Genomic DNA, 21,791 nt, shown 5'->3' on the forward strand with positions numbered 1-21,791 from the left:
AAATCAATCGACCGATCGTGATAAGAGGACAACCGATATCCCTGCACTGTGAACCCCACATCTTTCCCCCCCCCCACCACCACCATCATCATCGCCATCACCACGAGATAAACCCACGGAAAGGAAATTCCCGGTGCAAAACTAGGGTCCCACATTGTGACGACCGATCGGCTTGCTGACCCGCTGGCCGTACAGATTCCGAGTCGCCGGGTCGTACTCCCTTGGACGAACACCATGATCATCTCCGGATAACGAAGGATCCCAACAGCAACATGGAACAACAATACACGGCGATGAAACAGCAAGCCTCCAGCGTCCAGGGTGAACCCCGCAAGACCAACGGAAAGTCGGTGCGCGTAGCCTTTGGCCCGGATTTGGAGACGCATATCCCCCCGCGCGAGCGCTCCCCTGCACCGCTCTCAGCACACCACCGGTCTTTCACCTCCATCGACCACAAACCGCCACCACCGCAGAATCCGGCCCGACCGACGACGTCCGCGGCAGGGGACGACTCCGCGCTGATCGACGGCAGCTCCCGGTTGGCCCCGGACCGCGCGTCCGAGTCGGTCGCGCGGCCGGCGACGCTGAAACGCGCAAAGAGCGACTATGGGCCCCGCATCGAGTTTGACCGATCGAACGTCGGAGACGAGGATGAGGACTTTGCGATGAGACATGGGTGGCAGGAGGAGTATACGTCGAGCGAGTATCTGAAGATCTTGCATTCGGTAAGCCCAAGCATTTCGCGCCGCTGATACCTCATAACCTTGGTATCATCGTGGACTCTGGATTCTACAGGACCTAACGGGACAGAACTTTTACATGTACTTCACCGAGAAGCGCCACGAGACGAATGGCATCCCGAGGGACCCCGTCGGGAGTTGGCCCAGCCAAGACTGGCGCATGAAGGACCGCTTGAAAACGGTGTCGGCGGCGTTGGCCATCTGTTTAAACATCGGTGTCGATCCGCCGGATGTGGTCAAGACCAACCCGGCGGCGAAGCTAGAGTGTTGGGTCGATCCGACGTCCACCACCGGCGGCGGGCAGAACAAGATCATGGAACAGATCGGGAAGAAGCTACAGGAACAATACGAGACTCTCAGCTTGAGGACGAGATACAAGCAGTACCTCGATCCATCCGTGGACGAAACGAAGAAGTTTTGCATATCCCTGCGTCGCAACGCCAAAGACGAGCGGGTGCTCTTCCACTACAACGGCCACGGCGTGCCCCTACCCACCCAGTCGGGCGAAATCTGGGTGTTCAACAAGAACTACACCCAGTATATTCCCGTGTCCCTGTATGACCTCCAGTCGTGGCTCGCGGGGCCCAGTCTTTTCGTCTTCGACGTTTCCCACGCGGGCAACATCGTGCAAAACTTCCATACCTTTGTGGAGAAGCACCAAAAGGAAAACGGCGAGGCGAAGAAGCGGGACCCGAATGCCCTGGTCCAAAGCTACGGCGACTGCATCATCCTCGCCGCCTGCCAGAAGGGCGAATCGCTGCCCACCAACCCGGATCTGCCTGCGGATCTCTTCACGTGTTGTTTGACCACCCCGATCGAAATCGCGTTACGCTTCTTTATCCTCCAGAATCCCCTCCAATCGCACCTCTCAATCGACGACTTCCGCGTCCCCGGTCGCCTGCAAGACCGCCGCAGTCCGCTTGGGGAGCTCAACTGGATCTTCACGGCCATCACGGACACCATCGCGTGGAATACGCTGCCCCGCGCTCTGTTCAAGAAGCTGTTCCGCCAGGACTTGATGGTCGCGGCGCTATTTCGGAACTTCCTGCTCGCTGAGCGGATCATGCGCGCATATAAGTGCCACCCCATCTCATCCCCCGACCTTCCGGAAACCCACCATCACCCGTTGTGGAAGAGCTGGGATCTGGCCGTGGAGATGGTCCTGTCTCAGCTCCCGGCCCTGATCGACCACGAAGAAGGCCGCAGGCAGTACGAGTATCAGCATTCGACCTTCTTCGCCGAGCAGCTGACGGCCTTCGAGGTCTACCTGTCGTCTGGCCCGACGGAGAAGAACCCGCCAGACCAACTCCCGATTGTCCTGCAGGTGCTTTTGAGTCAGGCGCACCGATTGAGGGCGCTGATCCTGCTGAGTAAATTCCTCGACCTGGGTCCGTGGGCCGTTCACCTAGCTCTCAGCATCGGCATCTTCCCTTATGTGGTCAAACTCCTCCAGTCCGCAGCCCAGGAGCTAAAGCCGGTCATGGTTTTCATCTGGGCTCGAATCATGGCCGTCGACCATACGGTTCAAAATGATCTGCTGAAGGACAACGGGATCCATTATTTCATCTCCATCCTCAACCCCTCCTCGCCGATCCCCGTGGGCAATGCCAGTGAGCACCGGGCCATGTGCGCCTTCATCGTGTCGATCTTCTGCAAGAACTACCCCCAGGGCCAGAACGTGTGTCTGTCGGCGGAGCTCTTCAACTCTTGCTTAAGACACTTGATGGATATGGAGAACCCACTGTTGAGGCAGTGGTCTTGTCTCTGCATTAGCATGCTTTGGTCGGATTTCCCCGAGGCGAAATGGATGGGAATCCGGTGTGCGGCCCCCGCAAGGCTGTGCGAACTCAACTCCGACCCGGTTCCGGAGGTCCGTGCCGCCATGTTGCATGCCGTGACGTCGTTCCTGGGCATCCCCGACTTGACGGACCAAGTGGCCCAGATTGAAGAAACGCTGGCCTTGGCGGTGCTGCCGATGGCCGCGGATGGCAACGTCCTGGTCAGAAGGGAGCTGCTCGTCTTCCTGTCGACCTTTGTGCGACGGTACCAGAATAAGTTCCTGGTCACTGCCTACGAAGAGTTCCAGGATGAGAAGCAGATCCTTCTCCTGAAACTGAACAATCTCAACTCCAAGGGGGTGTACCTGGAGGACGTGCCGGCTGCCTCTATAGAGGGATACAAGGCGCAGACCCTGTCTCGCAATACCACATTCGGCACCATCTGGAAACAGCTTCTCATCCTTTCTGTTGACCCTCATCCGGACATCGCACAGGATGCTTCGTTGGTTGTTGATTACACCCACTTGACTTTGCTGCAGTCTTCCATGGCATCTTTGACCGACGCGATCCGGATTGAGATAATGGAACTTACGAACCGACTAGCCCAACAAACGCTGGCTCGAGAGAGACCCGAGTCGAGAAGAACGACTGCTCCCCCTCCAACGCCCCCATCTCTCCCAAAGCAGGAAGGATACCTCTCCCTGAGTCTGAAACGGACGGCCAGTGTCGCTGCATCCATCAAGAACCTCGCCTTCGGCAGTTCTTCCACTCAGGGTGATCCGCAATCATTACAGCCCCCATCATCTCCAAAGAGCCGGATGCCCATGACCCCCAGAGGGCGAGCCCCCCGGAATGGACCCGACCCCCGGAAGTGAACGATCACGTTGCTCCTACGTCGGCGTACCACCAGGCACCGGCCCCTACATCCCGAGGATTCGAGCCCAGAGAGATGGCTCCCCCGACCGTCCCCCTGGTCAGCAGGTTCTTGGACTGGTCCGCAGAGGTAATTCCAGACTTGTTCAATTTGGTTTCTCAGCAACACCGTGTATTCTATGCGCAGTTTCTCACCCATGTCCAGTACTTCCGGGAGCCCCAGATGAAGCCCAACGAACCCGACGAGCCCGGTAGCGCCGACTACAACGAACGCCTCTGGAGACGGAGCCGCAACGAGAAGATCATCACGGATACCCAGCCCCTTAAGAGTAAAGCGGGCACCAGTAGATGGGACAACTCGATGGCTTTGCTTTCGAATAGTACCCAGCCTTTGAAGATGTGTTTCCATCAATTTGAAGACCACATCGCCGTTGCAGATGATCGGGATACAATTGCGTAAGTTACCCAAAGCTTTCCCAGAAACCAAGACAGAAAAGAAAAGAAAGAAGCCTAACAGTTAGGGTAGTATCTGGGACTTCCAGAGCCACAAACGGCTCAACCGTTTCTCCAACGGGAACCCACCCGGCTCAAAGATCAACGAAATCCGCTATATCAACGAGGACGATCAGGCATTGCTAATGACAGGCTCTTCGGACGGCGTTCTCAAGGTTTTTCGAAACTACGAGTCAACCAAGGACGTTGAGATCGTGACGGCATTCAGAGCTCTCCCCGAACTCATCCCGAGCAACCGCAATGCGGGTCTTGTGTTCGACTGGCAACAAGGCCAGGGTCAAGCGCTCGTCGCCGGAGACGTCAAGGTAATCCGGGTGTGGAACGCGGCCAAGGAAGTCTGCACCAATGTAAGTGCCCTCTGCAGCCAGAACCGTCTTCCAAAAGTCTAACCCAACCCTCACAGGACATTCCCGCCCGGTCAGGCTCCTGCATCACCTCCCTGACCTCCGACCAAGTCGCGGGGAATATCTTCGTCGCTGGATTCGGCGACGGGGCAGTGCGCGTCTTCGACCAACGTCTCAAGCCCACGACCTCCATGGTCAAAGTATGGCGAGACCACAAGCAATGGGTCACTAACGTGCACATGCAACGAGGCGGCCTGCGCGAGCTAGTATCAGGTAGTCGAAACGGCGAGATCAGACTCTGGGATCTCCGAATGCACGATCCGATCTCCACCATCCACGCTACCAGAGATACTCTGCGCACGTTGAGCGTCCACGAACACGCCCCTGTCTTCATGGTGTATGTCTTATGTTCCCCTGTCTCCCTCTTTTCGACCCTTGGCCCGTTGTTCCCCCCACTAACATGATATGATATGAAACAGCGGCACAAACAGACACGAAGTCAAGACCTTCAACGTCGGAGGCAACCACCTCTCGACTTTCGAACCCTACTCCAGCTTCCTCCACCATAACCGCTCCTCCCCGATAGCCAGTACCGCGTTCCACCCGCACCGCACTATCTTTGCCTGCGCAGCCTTGAATGATAACCATATCAATTTGGTGACCTGCTAGATAGATAGACCTCGGAGCGATACAAGATATCTCGAACAGATGTCTAAGTGGCGTCTATCCCTAACCTACCTCTACCTACCCCAACCCCAACTTCTCCCACGCAATTCCTTATAGATTCCACGCCTTCGATTTCGATTCCTGTCTCTAGTATATGCCCCCCTCTTATGCTTCTTTTCTTCTTGGCTTCCTTCATTCATTCTCTTTTTTTTTTCTTCCCCCACCTCCGATCCATCATCATGATCCATCCCTCTTCTTTTCCTTTGTCTGACACGAATAACTATTCCAAGACCACGACGGACTGTTCTACTTACCCTATCCTACTACCAATCCTCCTTCCTCTTTTTTCCCTTCCTTTCCTTCCTTTCATCTATTTCCTTTATTTCCTTCTTTCTTTCTGTCTTGCCCATTGTCCATTTCCTTATCTCCCCGACACGCTTAATCCTTATCATCACGCATGGGTCTCCGGCGTAGGGTGGTCAATTCATTTCATTTCCTTTCTCTTGTTCCTTTCCTTTTCCTTTTCCGTTTCATTTCTCTATTCTATATTATCTTTTTTGCCAGCAATTCGAGCAATCGGGCGCCTTGTTCTGCCTGTTTTATTCTGTTCTTTCCTTTTTTCTTTACGTGTTTTGTCTCGTCTCGTCTCGTCTTTGTTATCATTCTTGTCTTGTTTCCCGTTTAATCTCGCTTACCTTGTTGCCTAGGTTCTTCTTCTTGTTGTTGTTGTTACTTACTTCCTAGATTATCTAGTTTATGGGCATGTCTATTATGTCTTCATAGGGATGCAATATGAGCAATTCTATACTGTTATTCAGTTACTTTTGCTACGCACTCATGGAATCCCTCGTGCAGTTGAGTACTACCGTCGAGGAAGAGGAGAAGTGGGATAAGAGCAAGTGCATTAATTCATCATCACATGTAATCCCCCTAAAGACTACCGCGTAAACCCGAGAGCCATACCCCAACGCATGATCAACTCATTATCTTCATCCCCTATCTCCCACCAAGCACTGCCCCTAAAACATCAAAGCCAAGGGATCATCCATCCTTACCAGGTTACGGTTGTTCCACCATCTGTGTCGCTCTCTTTTTCACTCTTGCCTTCCCTCGACTGTCCTTTTTCATTTTCTTCTTCCTGTTTGTCTGTTTCTTTGCAATGATCAGCGCAAGCCCCGCGAGTCCTGTAGACCATGTCCGAAAAAGTTCGAGTGTCAGTTCCTGTGGTATCCGGTCCTATGGTGACTCCACCTCCAGGGGCTCCCCAAAGGTCCGTGGATGACGGGCCACGCTCGAAATAGCTCCGGCGCCCCCCAAGGCTGGGCTCGCAATAGCAGTCGCGTACGTTTCCAAAGTCGGCAAAATTGGCGGCTTGCTCCCTGCGATCCCCGGCAACGTAAGAATAGAGGTTGGTGATGGCGTTCCCCAGTAGACTAGTCATTTGCCCTGCATGAGTCGGATCCGAACCATCTAGGTTCTGTTTGACTTGGGCGTATCTGTCGGAGATGTTTTCGATCTGCTGCCGGAGGCCTTCTTCTCCCCGTCCATCAATATGGAACCACGTGTCGGCATTGCCACGTTTTGATTCAACCATCGTCGTGTATTTCGTGAGATGCCAAGTACCGATTCCCAGGTCCACAGGACCAGGCCGTGAGGCGCCAGGGGTCGGTTGGCATCTGGAACCCGGCAAAACACCATTTTCGAATGTTTCTTCCTCCCCAGGGCCATCAGCCTTCTCGATAGCACTACTTCCTTCACGCAGTTCTTTCAACATGACACGCTCATATGAGTTCTTTAGAACTGTATTTCCCCTATTTGTTTGGTGGGCGGGAGTCGGTCTTGCTTTGAGCTCGGTGAAACCACAAACCAAGGCTGCCAATTCCATACTTTCGTCATTCCCTTCCCGATATGATGCGCGATTTGCATCACCGTATGTAATGAATGGATCGGGAATGTATGTTTGTTGGTTCCCGGAACTTGGTCCCTGAACCATACGGAGGAGGGCAGCGGGGGTTAGTTCCGAGCCACAGCGTTCTTGATCTTTCAATGGGTTGGGGGTGGTGGGGTTGGTGGACTGCTCGAACAATGTTTCCTCCCGATTAGGCTGTTCGATATACGGAAGGCTCGGGTAGGGCAACGAGAGCTTGATTGAGGCCGGCTTTGCCTCAACTTTGACCATGTCCTCCTCGGTCGGGTTTTGGCTGGCAGCGGCTTCCTGTACGGATGTCTGCTTCACGTGGCGGTAATCAACGTATTGGTTTTCAGGAACGGTCTGCTGCAAAGTTGACGAGACACTTCTCAAGTAAGCTTGGACACGCTGTATTCGCAAGGATTCATAGGGAGATCGATCACTAGGATGGTCGAAGCTGGCACGATAAAGGTTGAGGGGAGAGTCCTGCGGGTATTTCTTTTCAGAGAGCATGTTATGGTGGCGGGAATCCACTTGGGCAGAACCGAAGGAGGCGCTTTCATTAGTGGTTCGAGGTGTATCTGCTGGCTGGTCCATTTGTGAGGTACGATAGTGTTTATTTGTCACAAGGGTGCTCGTAGACATGGAATCATAGCGGTGTCTCAGGGTGTATGAGTGAGTACCATCATAGATGTTGGAGTAGCTCAGTGGGTTTCTCTGATAGCAAGTGCTCACACTTTCGTGGGATTCCTGCTCACCAATCTCGTCCTTTCGAGCCTCCTGGACAGCAAACCCGTGATACACCAGTGGAGCAGTAGCCCGTTGCTCGTGTTGATTTCCGCTCAAATTGCAGACGCCATTTTTCAGCTGATGCAAGGCAGAGAGGCGCGAGCGAGGTTTCGATAGGCTATCTGTAAAAGAACCCACGGCACTATTATTTTCATCTAAAGTGCCCTCGTGCTCATGTAAGGGAGGTTTGCGGTTTCTGTTCCCTTTGTAACGCGGACGAGCTCTGATACATAAGTCGCTCAGGGCGACCGGCTGAGACGAGGCAAGTTCATCGAAGCCTGCCAGCTCATAGTAGCCCCGACTCATGTCAAAAGAAACGGCGCTCGGTGGAGCATTTGGGTCTGCATCGCTTGACGAAGTTCCGCGAATAGCCATGTCTGGTTCAGTCCAACGCACGATAGATTAGTAGGTTGGAAACGGCCTGGGTAAGGACATCTGGTTTCTACCTTTAGCTCGATAGTCAACCCACTTCCCTTCTCCAAAAATCTCGCCAAGGGAGTTGATGGATAAGAATGGTTTGTTTCTGTTGTATTCTGCTTGCTGTGTTGATTCCGAGAGAAGAGAGTCCGAACAGTGTAGGTACACCGGATTAGATGACTAGAAGGTATAGGAGAAGATGTCAAAATGATAGGCAAGTGTTTTGGAAGAAGCACTGACCTGTTCTAGGGTGCTGCTGCTCTCGGATGTCTTGGAGAACCATTCACTTGAAGTGGCTCTGTCTCTGCTGAGTGTGGGAGGCGAAATCGACCTAGACGGACGACAAACACCCAGAGGAGCCCGACCAGGATGGATACTTTCAATGGTCACTGCAGACTTCTTTCTGCGAGATCTTTGGCCTGACAAGAACAGCAGGATCGTCAGTCTTTATCCCAACCAGTGCATCAAGCAGATAGTCACGTACGGCGCCGATTGTAGCCTTGGGGTCTGACTTCATTCAGCATGTCTGGGTTCATGATCATGGGGGGGAACAAAAAGACAAGAATCCAAACCTGACTGAGAAGAGAGTTCGGGGGAAAAGCTGGAAACAGTTGCTGGAAGACAGCAGGTGAATTGATTGTTGTGGGAGGACAGTTGTGGTCTGGCTGGACTTGCTGTTTCCTAATCGGGCATGAAGTAGCCCCGGGCCATCTTTGTGGTATACAGTTCAGACAGTGACTATGATATTGGAAGTAGTATGGTAATATGTCATATTAAGTGATTCAACATAGATTAAATAAAATACATTCATGAAGACAAGGGACTCGGGTAAATCATTAAAAACATTCCACCTCTGCACCCTGTTTGATGAGTATCCACAACATTTTATACATTCAAGGATTCAAATCAATACAAGCTTGGCATCGTCGGTTTTCCACAGAAACGGGGGTGATGGTTTGAAACCAATATGAACCCATCCCAGTGATTTACCACTGACTCCGTTGAGTATTTCCCATCTTGTTCGCGGAGGAACCATATTGGTTGGATGTCCCGCCGGTTACGCCGCTGCTGCCGCCGCCGCCGCCCAGACTCTGGGTGTTGAACGACGTGGCGTTGCGGGAATCGTAGCTCTCCTCCATGCCAGAGCCGTAGGTGTTCGATCCGGATCCAGTCTTGTTGTAGCTCCCCGTGTTGCCAGAGCCGTAGCCGCCTCCGCCTCCGCCTCCGCCTCCGTACTCACCGGTGCTGGATCCATAATTTCCGCTAGGCTTGGATCCATAGTCACTGCCTTTCGCCCCATAGCCGGTGCCAGAGGTATCCTTGCTCGAGGTTTTCGACCCATACTCATTAGATCCGGCTCCATAGCCGCCTGAAGTTTGAGATCCATAGTCACCGGAGCCAGTCTGGGAGCCGTATTTATTGCCCGAGGAGTAGTCCTGAGTGCCAGAGCCGTAGTTCCCACCGCCACTAGATTTGGGGCTATAGTCATCGCTCTTCCGACCGTACTGGCCGGTGCTGGACTGGCCATAGTCGCCAGTGCCGGAGCCATATTGGCCAGAGCTGGACTTGCCGTAGTCGCCAGTGCCGGAGCCATATTGGCCAGAGCTGGACGTGCCGTAGTCACCCGAGCCATATTGGCCAGAGCTAGTCTTGGAGCCGTAGTCGCCGGTACTTGAGCCGTACTGGCCGGTGCTGGACTTGTTGTAGTCGCCGGTGCTTGAGCCATACTGGCCGCTGCTAGACTTGTTGTAGTCGCCGGTACCCGAGCCGTACTGGCCAGTACTGGACTTGCCGTAGTCGCCAGTGCCGGCGCCAGTGCCGGAGCCATACTGTCCAGTATTGGAGCCATACTGCCCGGTGTTGGAGCCATATTGTCCAGTGTCCGATCCATATTGGCCAGTGCCGGAGCCATGCTGTCCAGTACCGGAGCCATACTGCCCGGTGTTGGACTTTCCGTAGTCGCCGGTGTTCGAGCCGTACTGATTAGAGCCGGACTTGCCATAGTCACCAGTATTGGATCCCTGCTGGGCGGTTTTACTGTAGTCGGAGCTACCACCAGCCTGACGGCCTCCCGAGCCTGTACCCAGTCAGTCCCTGCACTGATTGTGCGCAGTTACATTTCAGAAACATACCGGAATGTTCCTTATGGCCCGTCACCGCATCTTTGACCTTGTGCAATAAATGAGACATTTTGTAGTATGTCTGATCTGAAACAATCCTTTGAATGAATTCAATTGATGTTTCCACCGACAATGAACGGTGGGGTATGGGACATCTATGTATGGGGAGCACGTCCCTTGACGCCACAGTTACCCGGGGGAGGGGGCAACGTTGGGTCGAATGAGATATCCATGACGCTCCATAAAGTCACCACATGGGTAATATCCAAAGACGAGGCAGATAAAAGAGGAGATCGGGAGCAAGACTGGATAGGGTCACGTCACCAGTCCGGATCGATCAGCTCACTCAATCCATCAGCTAACTCAACCATTCGGTGTGCATCAATGGGACCGGTTATTCCTTCCGAGCCCTCGGGTCATTCTTGATCCTAGATATTTATTTTGCACAATGGGGTCTTTTGACCGAATAGACTGATGCCGTTCTGACGACCGGTACACACGATCACTCATCATCTGCTTCGGGTTTGATTATGGGAAGTCCTGAGGATTGACAATATTCATCCTCTCTATAGACTTATATGTGTTTGTCGTACTCGAAGTATCAGGAAATCAGGAAACCTCTGGCTAGAACTGATCAATCCAGTCCCGAACCACCCGCATCAGATCGATCTAGGTCGACAGATCGAAATTGGGCAGCCCGTTTGGGCGGTGGACATTGAGGTAGTCGTTTGACGGTTGAAGTGGGGAAGATGACAACATCGGTGAGGTCAGTGGAGAGAAAATGGCCCGGTTGGGTAAAGTGCCAGACTCTGGGGTGGTTAGTTAAGGGATCTGTTAGGTAGCTCTATACTTCTTTTTTCTGAACAGGAAAGGAGAGATAATGGAATAGCTGAGGAATATTTCCTTCTTTTTCAGTATAGCCGAATACGAGTATAAAATAAATATATATAAATACATATAAGTATGAATATAAATATATATAAATATAGATATAAATATAGATATAGACCAGTCTGAATCGTCAACTCATGACTCTGTACGGTTATGTAAGAGACTCCCCGTGACTCTCCTCTTCCTACTCCAGTAAGAGTAACTATCATCTCTCTCTCTCTCTTCTTTCTCTCATATCATCCCTCTCTCCCTCTCTCTTACTGCCTCCATGATTCTCCCTGTTCCCTTTTTCCCCTGGGTGACGGACTGACGGACTTACGGTCATACTCATTCCATCCCTTTCGTCTCCTTTGATTTGGTACTTCCTGCCGTACCTCCTCCATGCGGCTGCCGTTCATCATCCAGTTCTTCTTACAATCTGGGATCAGGCCCCCTCCAAAAAGCTCCACCTGATCACAAATCCCCCGTATTAATTCATTAGTTATCGTCTGGTCTCGTCCCTCCTCTTCTGCAGCCAGGGTAGTACGACCTCCCATACTTTGGTTACTTTCAAAAAAATTAGAGGGTGAGGGAGAAAAAGAAAAATAATAATAATAATCCAGTACGAAGGGAACCGGCCGGAACAGAAGCCATCGTTCTCGATAATAATGCGACCCCCACGCCTACTGTTACTGGTCTTCTGCTTGATCTTCTTTCCCATCTTCTTGAGCATCTACTCCGTTCTCACTTCGTCTCCTCGCGTCGCTACTCCGTCGTCGTTCGCCGGTCGAGCGACCGGGCTGCACGCCCTCTTGTCGTTCAACATCCCCGCCTCCCTGTTTCCTCCCTCCGCCATCATCAGCCTCACCGATGATAACTCCACCTTCTTCTTGGCCAGACCTGCCGCGTTTGGCCCCCTTCTCTCCGGCAGCGGCCTCAGCGGACAATTGTGGGTCGGTAGCGGGTTTGGGGACAAGACGGCGCTGGGGGCGGAAGGCGAACTAGGCTGCTCCGATATTCCAGGATGGGAGGAAGGAGGTGATTCTGCGCAACGGCGGGTCACGCCACAGGTACCTCCGGACAGCGCCTTTGCCCACGCCATCTCGGGTGTGGGTAAGGACTCGGCCGTCTCGTCGATCCACCGCCGCTCCGATTCGCCGCAGGATACCGACCCGCAACAGCACGCCGAGGACAGCTTGACGCCGTCGTCGAAGGATGGGACCGATGATTACCTTCACCATCCACTCGCAGACTCTACCGCGATGGGCCCCGGTGCCTCGGGAAAATACGCCAAATACACGAACCGGCAAACCACGCATGCGGATATCCAGTCGCTACAGGAGAGTGCCGAGATCGATGGCAAAGTCGTTCTCTTGAGCAGGGGTGGCTGCGGATTCTTGGAGAAGGTGAAGTGGGCGCAACGGCGTGGTGGAGTGGCGTTGATCGTCGGGGACGATACGCGGGGAGGGAGCCTGGTCACCATGTATGCCCGGGGCGATACGTCCAACGTCACGATTCCCTCGCTGTTTACATCACATACTACCGCCCACCTATTGTCGTCTCTTGCGCAGGCTGAAGAGTCAAGCACCAGCGACCGTTCTCGGGTGCCTCTCTCGAAGAACCCGAGTCAAAACGGGGGCTCGGGGAGGCAACCCACAACCACCACGACTTCGACCGTTGCCTCACCCACGGCGACGCAGAACGCCCTAGAAGACGAGGCGCCAACCTCCGCGGAGCGGAATGAGGGGCTTCTCCACGCCCTCCTGTCGACCTTGGGTTTCGGAAACGACGCGGGGCGCCCTTGGCTTGCGGCGAAGGACAGCCGACGCCCACCGACCAGCGGTAACATCAACTGGATCCCACGGGATGTCCTGGAGGACCAGGATTCGTCGCGGACTGGTGCGGCTAAGGCCGCTGGCCAAACCAAAGGCAGTCGTGCCAGTAAGGATCACAGTAAGAGATATGAGACGGAGTCAGCCAGTAGTGATGGAGATGGTTTCATCATTGGCGTGCAGGATTGGCGAGACCCGGATCTTGTAGCTCCGAAGTCGAATTCTCCCGCCAATGGGGCCGCAGAGCCCGGGAACAAATTACAGAAGGGCGAGCAAGACTCGCATCCGACATCCGCCTCGTTGAAAGGAGGCAGTATCACCCCGGGGAGTGGCGAATATCGCATCATGGATAAGTCCAAGCTCGACAAAGCTGCGGACACCGAACGATCAAGCAGTCGTAACCTTCTTCTAGAAGACTCGAGCCCGGGCTGGTTCTCCCGGCACTTTCGCTGGTCGAAAGGCAATGCGTTCGAAGTGGCTCGATCTCCTCAGTCGCATTCCAGTCGCGCGGGCAGCACTGGGGGCGACCCCTCGGAACACGAAGGATTGTGGGTGACATTGATGCCGGCGAACATGTCGGCCAGCCCATTCTTCGATACGCTCCTCGTGTTGGTCGTCAGTCCTTTGCTCACCCTAACGGTGGTCTATGCGCTTCTTTTGCTCCGATCGCGGATCCGCCGGAGACGGTGGCGGGCACCCAAATCCCTTGTGGAGCGTCTCCCCGTCCGGACGTACCACACCATCAGCACTTCGTCCTCCTCGGCAACGAGCACGCCGCGAGCGACCAGCCCTGGGCCCCTCACCTCCACTTCGCCGCTTTTGGGCCACCGGAACACATCGGGAAGCATGCGGTCCCGCGCTCGATCGCCTCCACCCGGCGCTGTGTCGAGCTCGCAGGGCGCGATGCAAGGATCGACGCGGAGGGAGAAGGCCGACTCGTCAAGCTTATGGCGACGGAAATACACGGGACGCCAGGTTGAGTGTGTCGTCTGTCTGGAGGAGTACGTCGACGGACAGAGCCGCGTGATGAGTTTGCCCTGTGGACATGAATTCCATGCCGAGTGCATGTATGTATCAATGAGACTCTTGGATTCGATCTATTTGCTAACTGATATTTTTTTAGTACTCCGTGGCTTACTACGCGCCGACGAACATGCCCCATCTGCAAGGGCGACGTTGTTCGATCCATGTCGCAAAACCAACCCTCACATCCCCGCGACACCACCGAGCCAGTGACGGACGAAGAAATTCTACACAGTTCGTCATCAGCCCCCATGCCCATCATCACAGCCGCCAGCGAAGAAGGATACTCCGACCCCGAAGCACCCCACGTCTCCGACGCAGGGCGTCTCGAGGAGCAAGCTTCCTCTGCACCACAACCGGGGTGGCGTAATCTGGCCGCATTGAGCTTCTCGGCTCTCAGCGGCGACACTATCTGGCATCAGTCTCGATATGATAGCAGCCGGTAGTTACTTTCTTTTGCGTCTCTTTTCTTTTCCATCCTTTCCTTGCCTTTCCATCGATCTCTCGTCTTTCCCGTGCGGATATTGTCTTCAGCGTGGTTATCGATCCCCCAGGATACTCTATGTTTGTTTTTGTATTGCATTAGCGAAAGTTGTACCCGTGGGTATTGAACATACTGGCGTATGAATATTAACTTTCTTTGGGCGTACCGGACTGAAAAGAACAGTAAAAGAACAGTAAAAGAAAAGAAACAAAGAGGCAGATTTAGTCAACACTACCTACCCAGTAGTTAACTACTTAGTATTCTCGTCACATACCTTCTACCAACCAATCCGCTCACTTACAGTACACCTACAATAGCATCTCATAAGTAATAAACAGATACACACAAACTCTATCGATCAAGAACTGACACTTATAAGAATCAAAACTTCACCACCAAGCGATAGCGATGACACCTACATGTAGCTAACTAGGTAGCTATCTGCCATCAGATAAGATCACGACATCCGATAAGATACATGATAACTTACAACCCATGACATCATCGTATCACATCTACCTTGGTCCCTTACTACAGTAAGTAAGGAGATGGTAGTACATATGTGGTGGGTAGGTGGATAAACAAAAAAAACTTTTAAATATATTAAAGTTTGGTAATGACGATGGATAAGATATTGATTCTGAAAATGCCCATAAACCTTCTAATACACACAAACGCCTGACACTAATCACACAACCTGTCTAATACATACACACACTTATATAACCCGAGCCACGCATATAAAAAGAGCAAAGAAGAAAGAGAAAAGGAAAAGGAAAAAGAAAAAGAACAGAAAAAGAAAAGAAAAAGAAAAGAAAAGAAAAAAAGGCCGACCCACACCTAACTATATACAAGAAAGTTAACAAAACACGCCCTCCCTAGTAATCGAGGACGACATTAGTAGTGATAGGGTTATCTTCAAACCGACGCATCAGGCACACAAGCCCAACTACACCCCAGTCTCCGAAAAGGCAAAGGGCGCAATTTCTCGCCCGAACTGCGCGGGCCCTTGAGTCCATTCTCGTAGACGCTGCAGTCCCACCACTCGATCCATTCCGCGCGGGCAATGACGAAGCTCCGATGGCACACGGTGCAGCAGCGGCCGCCTCCGTTGCGGACTGCGCGCGCTTGGCGGAGGAGGGAGGGGACCAGGCCTGGACAGTTGGCCATGTCGGTGTCGGAGACGAGGTCGGAGAAGGGGGATTGGGTGAATGCGAGGAGGGAGACTTCGCGGAGGGATGGCACGCGGGACTCGTTGGTGTTGGTGGGCGGGGCGTCGACCATTACGCCTTCCATGTTGAAGAGGCGGACTGGGCCTGTGGCGACGTGGATTGGGGCCCATGCTTCTTCGGGGGCGGGGCCCTCGTAGGTGTGGAGGGTGAGGGCTTCTTCGGGGGAGGTGGCTGGGGCGCCGTCTAGGGAAAACCAGTGGGTGATTTCGGCTTCGTCGATGCGCCAGAGGGGGTTGGGTCGGACGGTTAGGTGCTTCAGGTCACCTTTTTTGATGAGCCATAGTAGCTCCCAGGGGAGGAAGCGCAGTTCGTTAACGGCGAGATTCACTTCTTGTAGCATGGTGAGTTTTCGGATTGCGGGCGGGATTTCGGTTAGCCTGTTGTTTCGCAGACTGAGGACGCGCAAGGCGTCCAGATCGAAGAGGTCGCCCGGGACGTCGGATAGAGAGTTGCCGGCTAGGAACATGCGTAGGAAAGGTCTTAAGGAGCTGTAGACGTCTTCGGATATGGGGGCTTCCTTGACCGTGGGCAGTTTTGTGAGGTGTTGCAGGGGGCGGAGCAAGCCTTGGGGGATCTGTTGTAAACCGCCGATACTGTAGATGTGAGCGCTGCACTATCTCGAAGGGACGAAGAAAAAAAACGTATAAAGAGCATTAGGAAAGAAGAAACCAACCTCAAATCAACACTATCCTGCCCCTTCTCCAAACAATCATTGACAATAGCGCGCGCAAGCTGATGCTCCCGGGATTCCTCAACCTTCTTAAACACCACGCGTTGCTGAGCCCCAGCAGCAATCTCTCCGGGCACCACATCCCCGACCCTCCCCACAGTCGAATGATGCAGCAGCTCTTCACCCCAGATCGACGCATCCTCAGAGGGCAGCAGCGAGTCGACGCCGGAGTCATCGCTTCCCATCCAGACACCACTGTCCACCAACCGCTTATCCTTGAAGTCGACGCGTTTGCGTTTCGTGTCTTTCACCATCTCGCCCCACCACGTACCGCGATACCGTCGCTTACGACACCCCGACACGGCGGGCGCGTGGTAGTTCTCGAGACCGGAGGCGGGGATGTCATCGCTGGAGAAGAGCGCCGGGTCGCTGGAGGGCTGGCTGGAGCGGTCGTCGAATCGCGACAGTTGGTGGTAGGTTTTGTGTAGCGAGGATGGGACGGTGGGGGTATTGGGGGCGCGATGGCGGATGCGCGGGGGTGGAGGGAGGGGGATTTCGTTGTCCATTGTGATGTAGCCTTCTGTTCCTTCTTTCTCTTTGAACTTTGTTTCTTTGTTTCCTCTATGGATTAGATAAAAGACCAGTGGAATAAAACTACCCACGGTGTCGTTGGAGGAAGAAACAGTCGAGATCGAAAAGAACGCGCGGGAATCCGGATGTCAACAAGGGACGCGTCGTGCGTCGGGAGTAGTGTCGCAGATGGTCGCGTAGGCTATAGACTGCTGTAACCGAGTAGGCTCAATGCTACATCACCGTTTGAGAAATTGACGGCATGATGTTCAGACAATGCGATTGAGGAGAAAGAAGAAGACCCGCATGAAGGTCTGCGACTGCGCGACCATTCCCACATGGTCGGAATGCGGGCGTGTCACGTGAGCTGTCTTATACATCGGAGTGTACGGAGTGGTATAACCTCATCCTACACCGTAAGTTTAATAACCATGGTGAAAACAAGTCTCAAACAAAAAGAAATGGGGTATGCTCCACTCAGACACCAGGAAAGCCACTGGGAACAAACACATGCTGATGGAAATCCACAAGTGTTGATCCCTGTCCAGTTCAAGGACCACAGCCCATTTTATACAACGAAGTCATCCACAAATCGAAGACTACCCCAACTTCCTCCTTCTCACCCCCATGCTTAGTACGATGTGACAGAAACCGATTCAAAAAGTCAAGTACAAAACCCACCTATCGCCCCTGGCCAAGCCAGTCTAAATCCCGCTTGCTATCAAGTCAACCCATCAGCCAAGGAAGATCGTCACTCATAAACCTCGCAAGACTTTCGACACTTATGCAGGCGCGTCTCTGAGCAGGTTAGCCACGCCGTTGCAGAAAACGGTTAAGCCTCTACAGTACAACATGACACCTGCCATGAACAATACCCCCCTGTTCGACTCCACCTGCGATAACCAGTTGCGCTTGGATTGTGAGGCCTGTCATACCGTTTCGAGCAAGACACGGGAGACGAAACACCCCCATGATCACAGCCTTGTTGGGTCGGGTAGACTTGAAAACACGCACTACTTGTCCTGTTACCCACTTAGTGGCTGGGTTGGGGATTAGTTGCTTTCTTCTGTTTGGAACTCTTGAACTTGGCTCCGTCTACGGGGGTAGGGTAGGCCATAAATAGGATATGATTTCCGTAGACTGTATGTCTGTGCAGTTTAAGTACTGTTTTAGTCGGGGATCCAAACCAATTATTTTTGTTCACCCTTATCAAAACAAGACCAACCTATACTCCGAAGGAAATGACACAAACCAAGGCCCTCCCCCCAGGATCTCGAATCCTCGTCACCGGCGCCAATGGCTACATCTGTTCCCACGTCGTCGACACGCTGCTGCGCATGGGATACACCGTTCGAGGCACAGTCCGCGAAGCAAAGCCATGGCTAGACGAGCTCTTCCATGGACAGTACGGCAAGGACAGCTTCGAGACGGTCATTGTGCCTGGGTTGGAGAACGCGGATACCTTACAGGGTGTGATGGACGGGGTGTCTGGCATTGTCCATGTCGTACGTACAGCTATACAGCGGTGGGAGATGCGATCTACGATGCTAACCACCGACTTAGGCGTCCGATTTGTCGTGGGGCACCGACGAGGGCGTCATACGCCGTGCGGTGAAGGGTGTCGAGAATGTCCTCGAGGCGGCATATAAGGCTGGCTCGGTCCGACGGTTCGTTCTGACGTCGTCGGCCATCGCGGCCAATACTCCGTTGCCGGATGTAGAGGGGATCATAGTTGACACGGGTGAGTCTGTCTTTTCTTTCTGTCTCTTCCCCCTGGGTAAATGATTTGATCTGGCTAATTCGATACGCAAGACTCGTGGAATGACGAGATAGTAGTAGCCGCGAGGAGCGAGGAGACCCCAGCCGACCAACGGGTCATGTGTACCTATGGGGCGTCCAAGGTAGAAGCCGAGAAATTCGCCTGGAGATGGATGGCCGAGAAACAGCCTCCCTTCACGCTGAGCACGGTGCTCCCGGACTCATGCGTGGGACGGATCCTCCATCCCAACATCCCTGGGTCAAGCATGGGTTTCATCCGGAAACTACTGCACGGCGATACCTTGATGCTCGACATTTTTCCTCCCCGTAAGGTCCCCCCTCCCGAGCTATCTGTTTGAGTGTCTTCGATGTTGATGACAAAGTATAGAGTGGCTCGTCGATGTCGGGGACGTTGCGCGCCTCCACGTCGTGGCGCTGCTGGACCCGACCGTACAATCTGAACGCATCTTCGGCCACGCAAAGCCTCTCAGCTGGACCGACGTGATCGACTTGCTGCGGCGATTGCGACCGTCAAATACGCAGATCCCTGATTCTCGTCCCAACGAAGGGCGCGATCTGTCCGATATTGTGCCTGCGAAGAGAGCCGAGCAGCTGCTCCAGGGGTTCTTCGGTCAGTCGGGATGGACGTGTGTTGAGGACAGTATCGCGGAGGGGATTGAAGGAGTGCAAGAGGAGCGGCCGTCGAGGTCGGGGTTGCTGGTCCCTCTTGTTCCTGTTGCTCTTTTCTTCCTTTTCTCCTTCGTCTTCAAAGAAAACGTTTGAGGTCTGGATTTTATGCGATAATGACGATCCTCGGGGACTAGTGGTGAGGAAGAGGAAGAAGTTATGAAGGGCAAGGATCATCAGACCTCGGATGAAGTATTGTAAAACAATGTATGTAAAGGTAAGATTGTCAACGATACCATCTCAGCCCAGGCGATCGACAGACGGATGGCATGTCGGGATGATTTAAGGTCACCAGCCTTACTCCTAGTGAGCCCAGTGATCGACTGGATTTTCAACTATAGACATAGAACATTTATAAAGCATACGACGCCAGATACAGCCGGCCAAATCAATATACAAAAAGAAATAATATATTTTAAGATTCAAAGACACCATCAACTCGTCATAAAAAGAAGTAAGTCGTCAAAAGGGGGGTATATAAATGGTATATGGTTCCATAACACCATAGCTCCCCTGCCTTCCTCCCCAGCGGTCGATCCGAGTGGGGAGAAAAAGGGAGAGGAGAACGAAGAGTGAATCAAAGAAGCGAAGAGATATTTAAAGAAAAATAAAGGGGTGAAAATGTAAAAGAGAATCGAAAATGACCATCCAGGGAACTAAAACCCCACTCCCCCATGGACAAGAATGATCGGAGGATCGCAACCGAGGGGCACTGCCGGGCGAAAGAACAGTAGAGCCCGGCAGCCACGGCGACTTGAGGCATCCGATTATTACAGGTAGGCCAGGGCCATGGCCAGCGAACCCGCGACGAGGGCAATGGGCATGTTGACCGCGCTGATGGCGCCGCCCGCCGTGTGGATGGGGGTGGAGGGGCTGGTGCCGGAGGGCAGAGGGGTCGAGGTCCTGACGCTGGAGACAGCGTGGCTGGGAGTCGCGGAGCTGGTGGGGATCACGGTGGGGGTCGCGGAGCTGGTGGGAGTCACGGAGCTGACGCGCACCAGGGTCCGGGTGATGGTGGTGATCTGGGTCGAGGTGATGGTCTCGTCCGCAGCGAAGGCGGGGGCCGCAGCCAGGAGAACAGCGGAGACGATAGCGGTGATCTTCATGATTGCGGTCGTAATCGTGGATGTCGTTCTTCTTCTCTTGAAAGGTAGATGGTAGATAATTGGGAATAAGATGAAACGCGACGGCGAGTCAAGTATCAGACAGTAGTTTCACAGCGGATAGGGGCGACAGAGGGAGTGGCAGATGAAGAGCAGAAGTGGTTTCAGTTGTCAAGTGATATAAATTCAAAGACAGCAGAGAAGGAAGGTCAGTCGCAGACGAGGGTTGGATAGAATTAAAAGAGTGTGGGAGGAGAGCGCTGCTCCAAGTGTAACGAACGTATAGATGCGAGATCTGAGAGTGGTGAGAAAAACAAGAGAAAACAAGAGGGCGAGACGCCAGGGAGGTTGCGGCCCCAGGCTAAATAAGAAGTTTCTCTAGTAGAGAAAGAACTTCCACCAGACCATCTGGAGTTAGTCTGGTAATTTCCAACACGAGTTTGTTGTCTGGGTCCCTGTTCTTTTTCTTTTTTTCCTTTTATTGTTTTTCTTTTTTTCCTGTTTTATCCTGTTTATTTATTTTTTTTAATTTTGCCCCCCTTCTTTGTTCATGTTTGGTGGTAATTATCGTGGTTGTTTTCTTTCTATGCCTCCCCTCCATTCCCCAATCCCGAGGGGAACAAGTTGTTTGCATTGCGATCAATCATGAGATACCTGTCAGGGATCCAGGGACCAGCATTCATGCCTCCATTTGAGATAGACACGAGCATGCGCTGTCAAGGGTGTGTTTTCCAATCCAGCGTTCCAATCGTCGAATGACTCCGTATTCCCCTGCAGTCATCCCATCCTCCAAGGCGGACTGGTCAGGAACCATGGACCGTTCGGGAGAGGATCAGGTACTGGGGAGACGTGTTTGGTGGTGAGTAGTGGGGTAGACCAAGTGGATCCATCCGAGGTGGATTGGTTGGAGAAGAAGAAAGAGATCAAAGAACGTGAAGCCAGCCGACAACTATTGATTGCCCCGTCCCTGGATGTTGGCCTGATCCGGCCTAGTCCGATCGCACTACCTCGTGTTAGTGAAATACCCGGTTTGTTTCCGTCGGATTACACCATCTTACACCACAGCCTCCTCCTCTTCTTCTCACCTCCATCTTTCGGGATTCACCCTGAGTATCCAGGGTTACTTCACCATGGATCCATGATGATGAAGTCCATTGTTTTCCCTTTGGGGTTGAATGTTACACATGGCGCAAATAATTGATCAGGGACAGTCCAACTCTTCCCACTCTCTTGTGGTTTCACTGCAATCTCCCCCTGGATAGTTTGGCTTCCCCCCCCCCCCCCCCCTTCGAAATCCACCGACTCCAGGGTCACCTTCCTCGGTCAAGGTCGATTTGCTGGTTGGTTGGTCACGTTGCGTCGGCTGGGCGAAAATTTCGAATCAATAGTCCGGACTAGTTATGATTGGGGGCG

The 21,791-nt window shown here is 53.1% G+C and overlaps 7 protein-coding genes across 7 annotated transcripts; 4 read left to right on the forward strand and 3 right to left on the reverse strand.

Annotated features, from left to right (window-relative positions):
• Nucleotides 1-272: 272 nt before the first annotated feature.
• P168DRAFT_295619 (ubiquitin-binding TORC1 subunit KOG1) lies at nt 273-4,917 on the forward strand (the record flags this gene model as incomplete). The annotated part of the gene is made up of 7 exons (XM_024838052.1): nt 273-725; nt 811-3,292; nt 3,331-3,521; nt 3,597-3,847; nt 3,918-4,251; nt 4,308-4,645; nt 4,728-4,917. 7 exons carry the CDS (start codon nt 273-275, stop codon nt 4,915-4,917), a joined length of 4,239 nt encoding a protein of 1,412 aa, XP_024695156.1.
• Nucleotides 4,918-5,799: 882 nt separating this feature from the next.
• Nucleotides 5,800-8,793, reverse strand: P168DRAFT_114258 (uncharacterized protein). The gene is made up of 4 exons (XM_024832578.1): nt 8,514-8,793; nt 8,270-8,448; nt 8,059-8,209; nt 5,800-7,989 (listed from the first exon to the last, which is right to left on the reverse strand). The coding sequence occupies exons 1-4, from the start codon at nt 8,569-8,571 to the stop codon at nt 5,966-5,968; spliced, it is 2,412 nt and encodes an 803-aa protein (XP_024695157.1). The 5' UTR covers nt 8,572-8,793; the 3' UTR covers nt 5,800-5,965.
• Nucleotides 8,711-10,219, reverse strand: P168DRAFT_279982 (uncharacterized protein; the record flags this gene model as incomplete). The annotated part of the gene is made up of 4 exons (XM_024835837.1): nt 8,711-8,767; nt 8,835-8,889; nt 9,020-10,106; nt 10,162-10,219. 4 exons carry the CDS (start codon nt 10,217-10,219, stop codon nt 8,711-8,713), a joined length of 1,257 nt encoding a protein of 418 aa, XP_024695158.1.
• A 1,468-nt stretch (nt 10,220-11,687) lies between these two features.
• Nucleotides 11,688-14,320, forward strand: P168DRAFT_232120 (PA and RING finger domain protein; the record flags this gene model as incomplete). The annotated part of the gene is made up of 2 exons (XM_024833308.1): nt 11,688-13,918; nt 13,975-14,320. 2 exons carry the CDS (start codon nt 11,688-11,690, stop codon nt 14,318-14,320), a joined length of 2,577 nt encoding a protein of 858 aa, XP_024695159.1.
• Nucleotides 14,321-14,998: 678 nt separating this feature from the next.
• On the reverse strand, nt 14,999-16,826 carry P168DRAFT_325424 (leucine-rich repeat domain-containing protein; the record flags this gene model as incomplete). Its single annotated transcript, XM_024840998.1, has 2 exons — nt 14,999-16,183; nt 16,264-16,826. The coding sequence occupies 2 exons, from the start codon at nt 16,824-16,826 to the stop codon at nt 15,277-15,279; spliced, it is 1,470 nt and encodes a 489-aa protein (XP_024695160.1). The 3' UTR covers nt 14,999-15,276.
• An 856-nt stretch (nt 16,827-17,682) lies between these two features.
• Nucleotides 17,683-19,758, forward strand: P168DRAFT_339802 (aldehyde reductase II; the record flags this gene model as incomplete). The annotated part of the gene is made up of 6 exons (XM_024841778.1): nt 17,683-17,749; nt 17,970-17,972; nt 18,004-18,335; nt 18,394-18,571; nt 18,643-18,915; nt 18,977-19,758. The coding sequence occupies 6 exons, from the start codon at nt 17,683-17,685 to the stop codon at nt 19,369-19,371; spliced, it is 1,248 nt and encodes a 415-aa protein (XP_024695161.1). The 3' UTR covers nt 19,372-19,758.
• On the forward strand, nt 19,759-20,820 carry P168DRAFT_114320 (uncharacterized protein). Its single transcript, XM_024832579.1, has one exon. The coding sequence runs from the start codon at nt 20,065-20,067 to the stop codon at nt 20,434-20,436; it is 372 nt and encodes a 123-aa protein (XP_024695162.1). The 5' UTR covers nt 19,759-20,064; the 3' UTR covers nt 20,437-20,820.
• Nucleotides 20,821-21,791: the final 971 nt, after the last annotated feature.

The sequence above is a fragment of the Aspergillus campestris genome (genome assembly GCF_002847485.1).
Source record: "Aspergillus campestris IBT 28561 chromosome Unknown P168scaffold_3, whole genome shotgun sequence".
NCBI classification, from domain to species: Eukaryota; Fungi; Ascomycota; class Eurotiomycetes; order Eurotiales; family Aspergillaceae; genus Aspergillus; species Aspergillus campestris.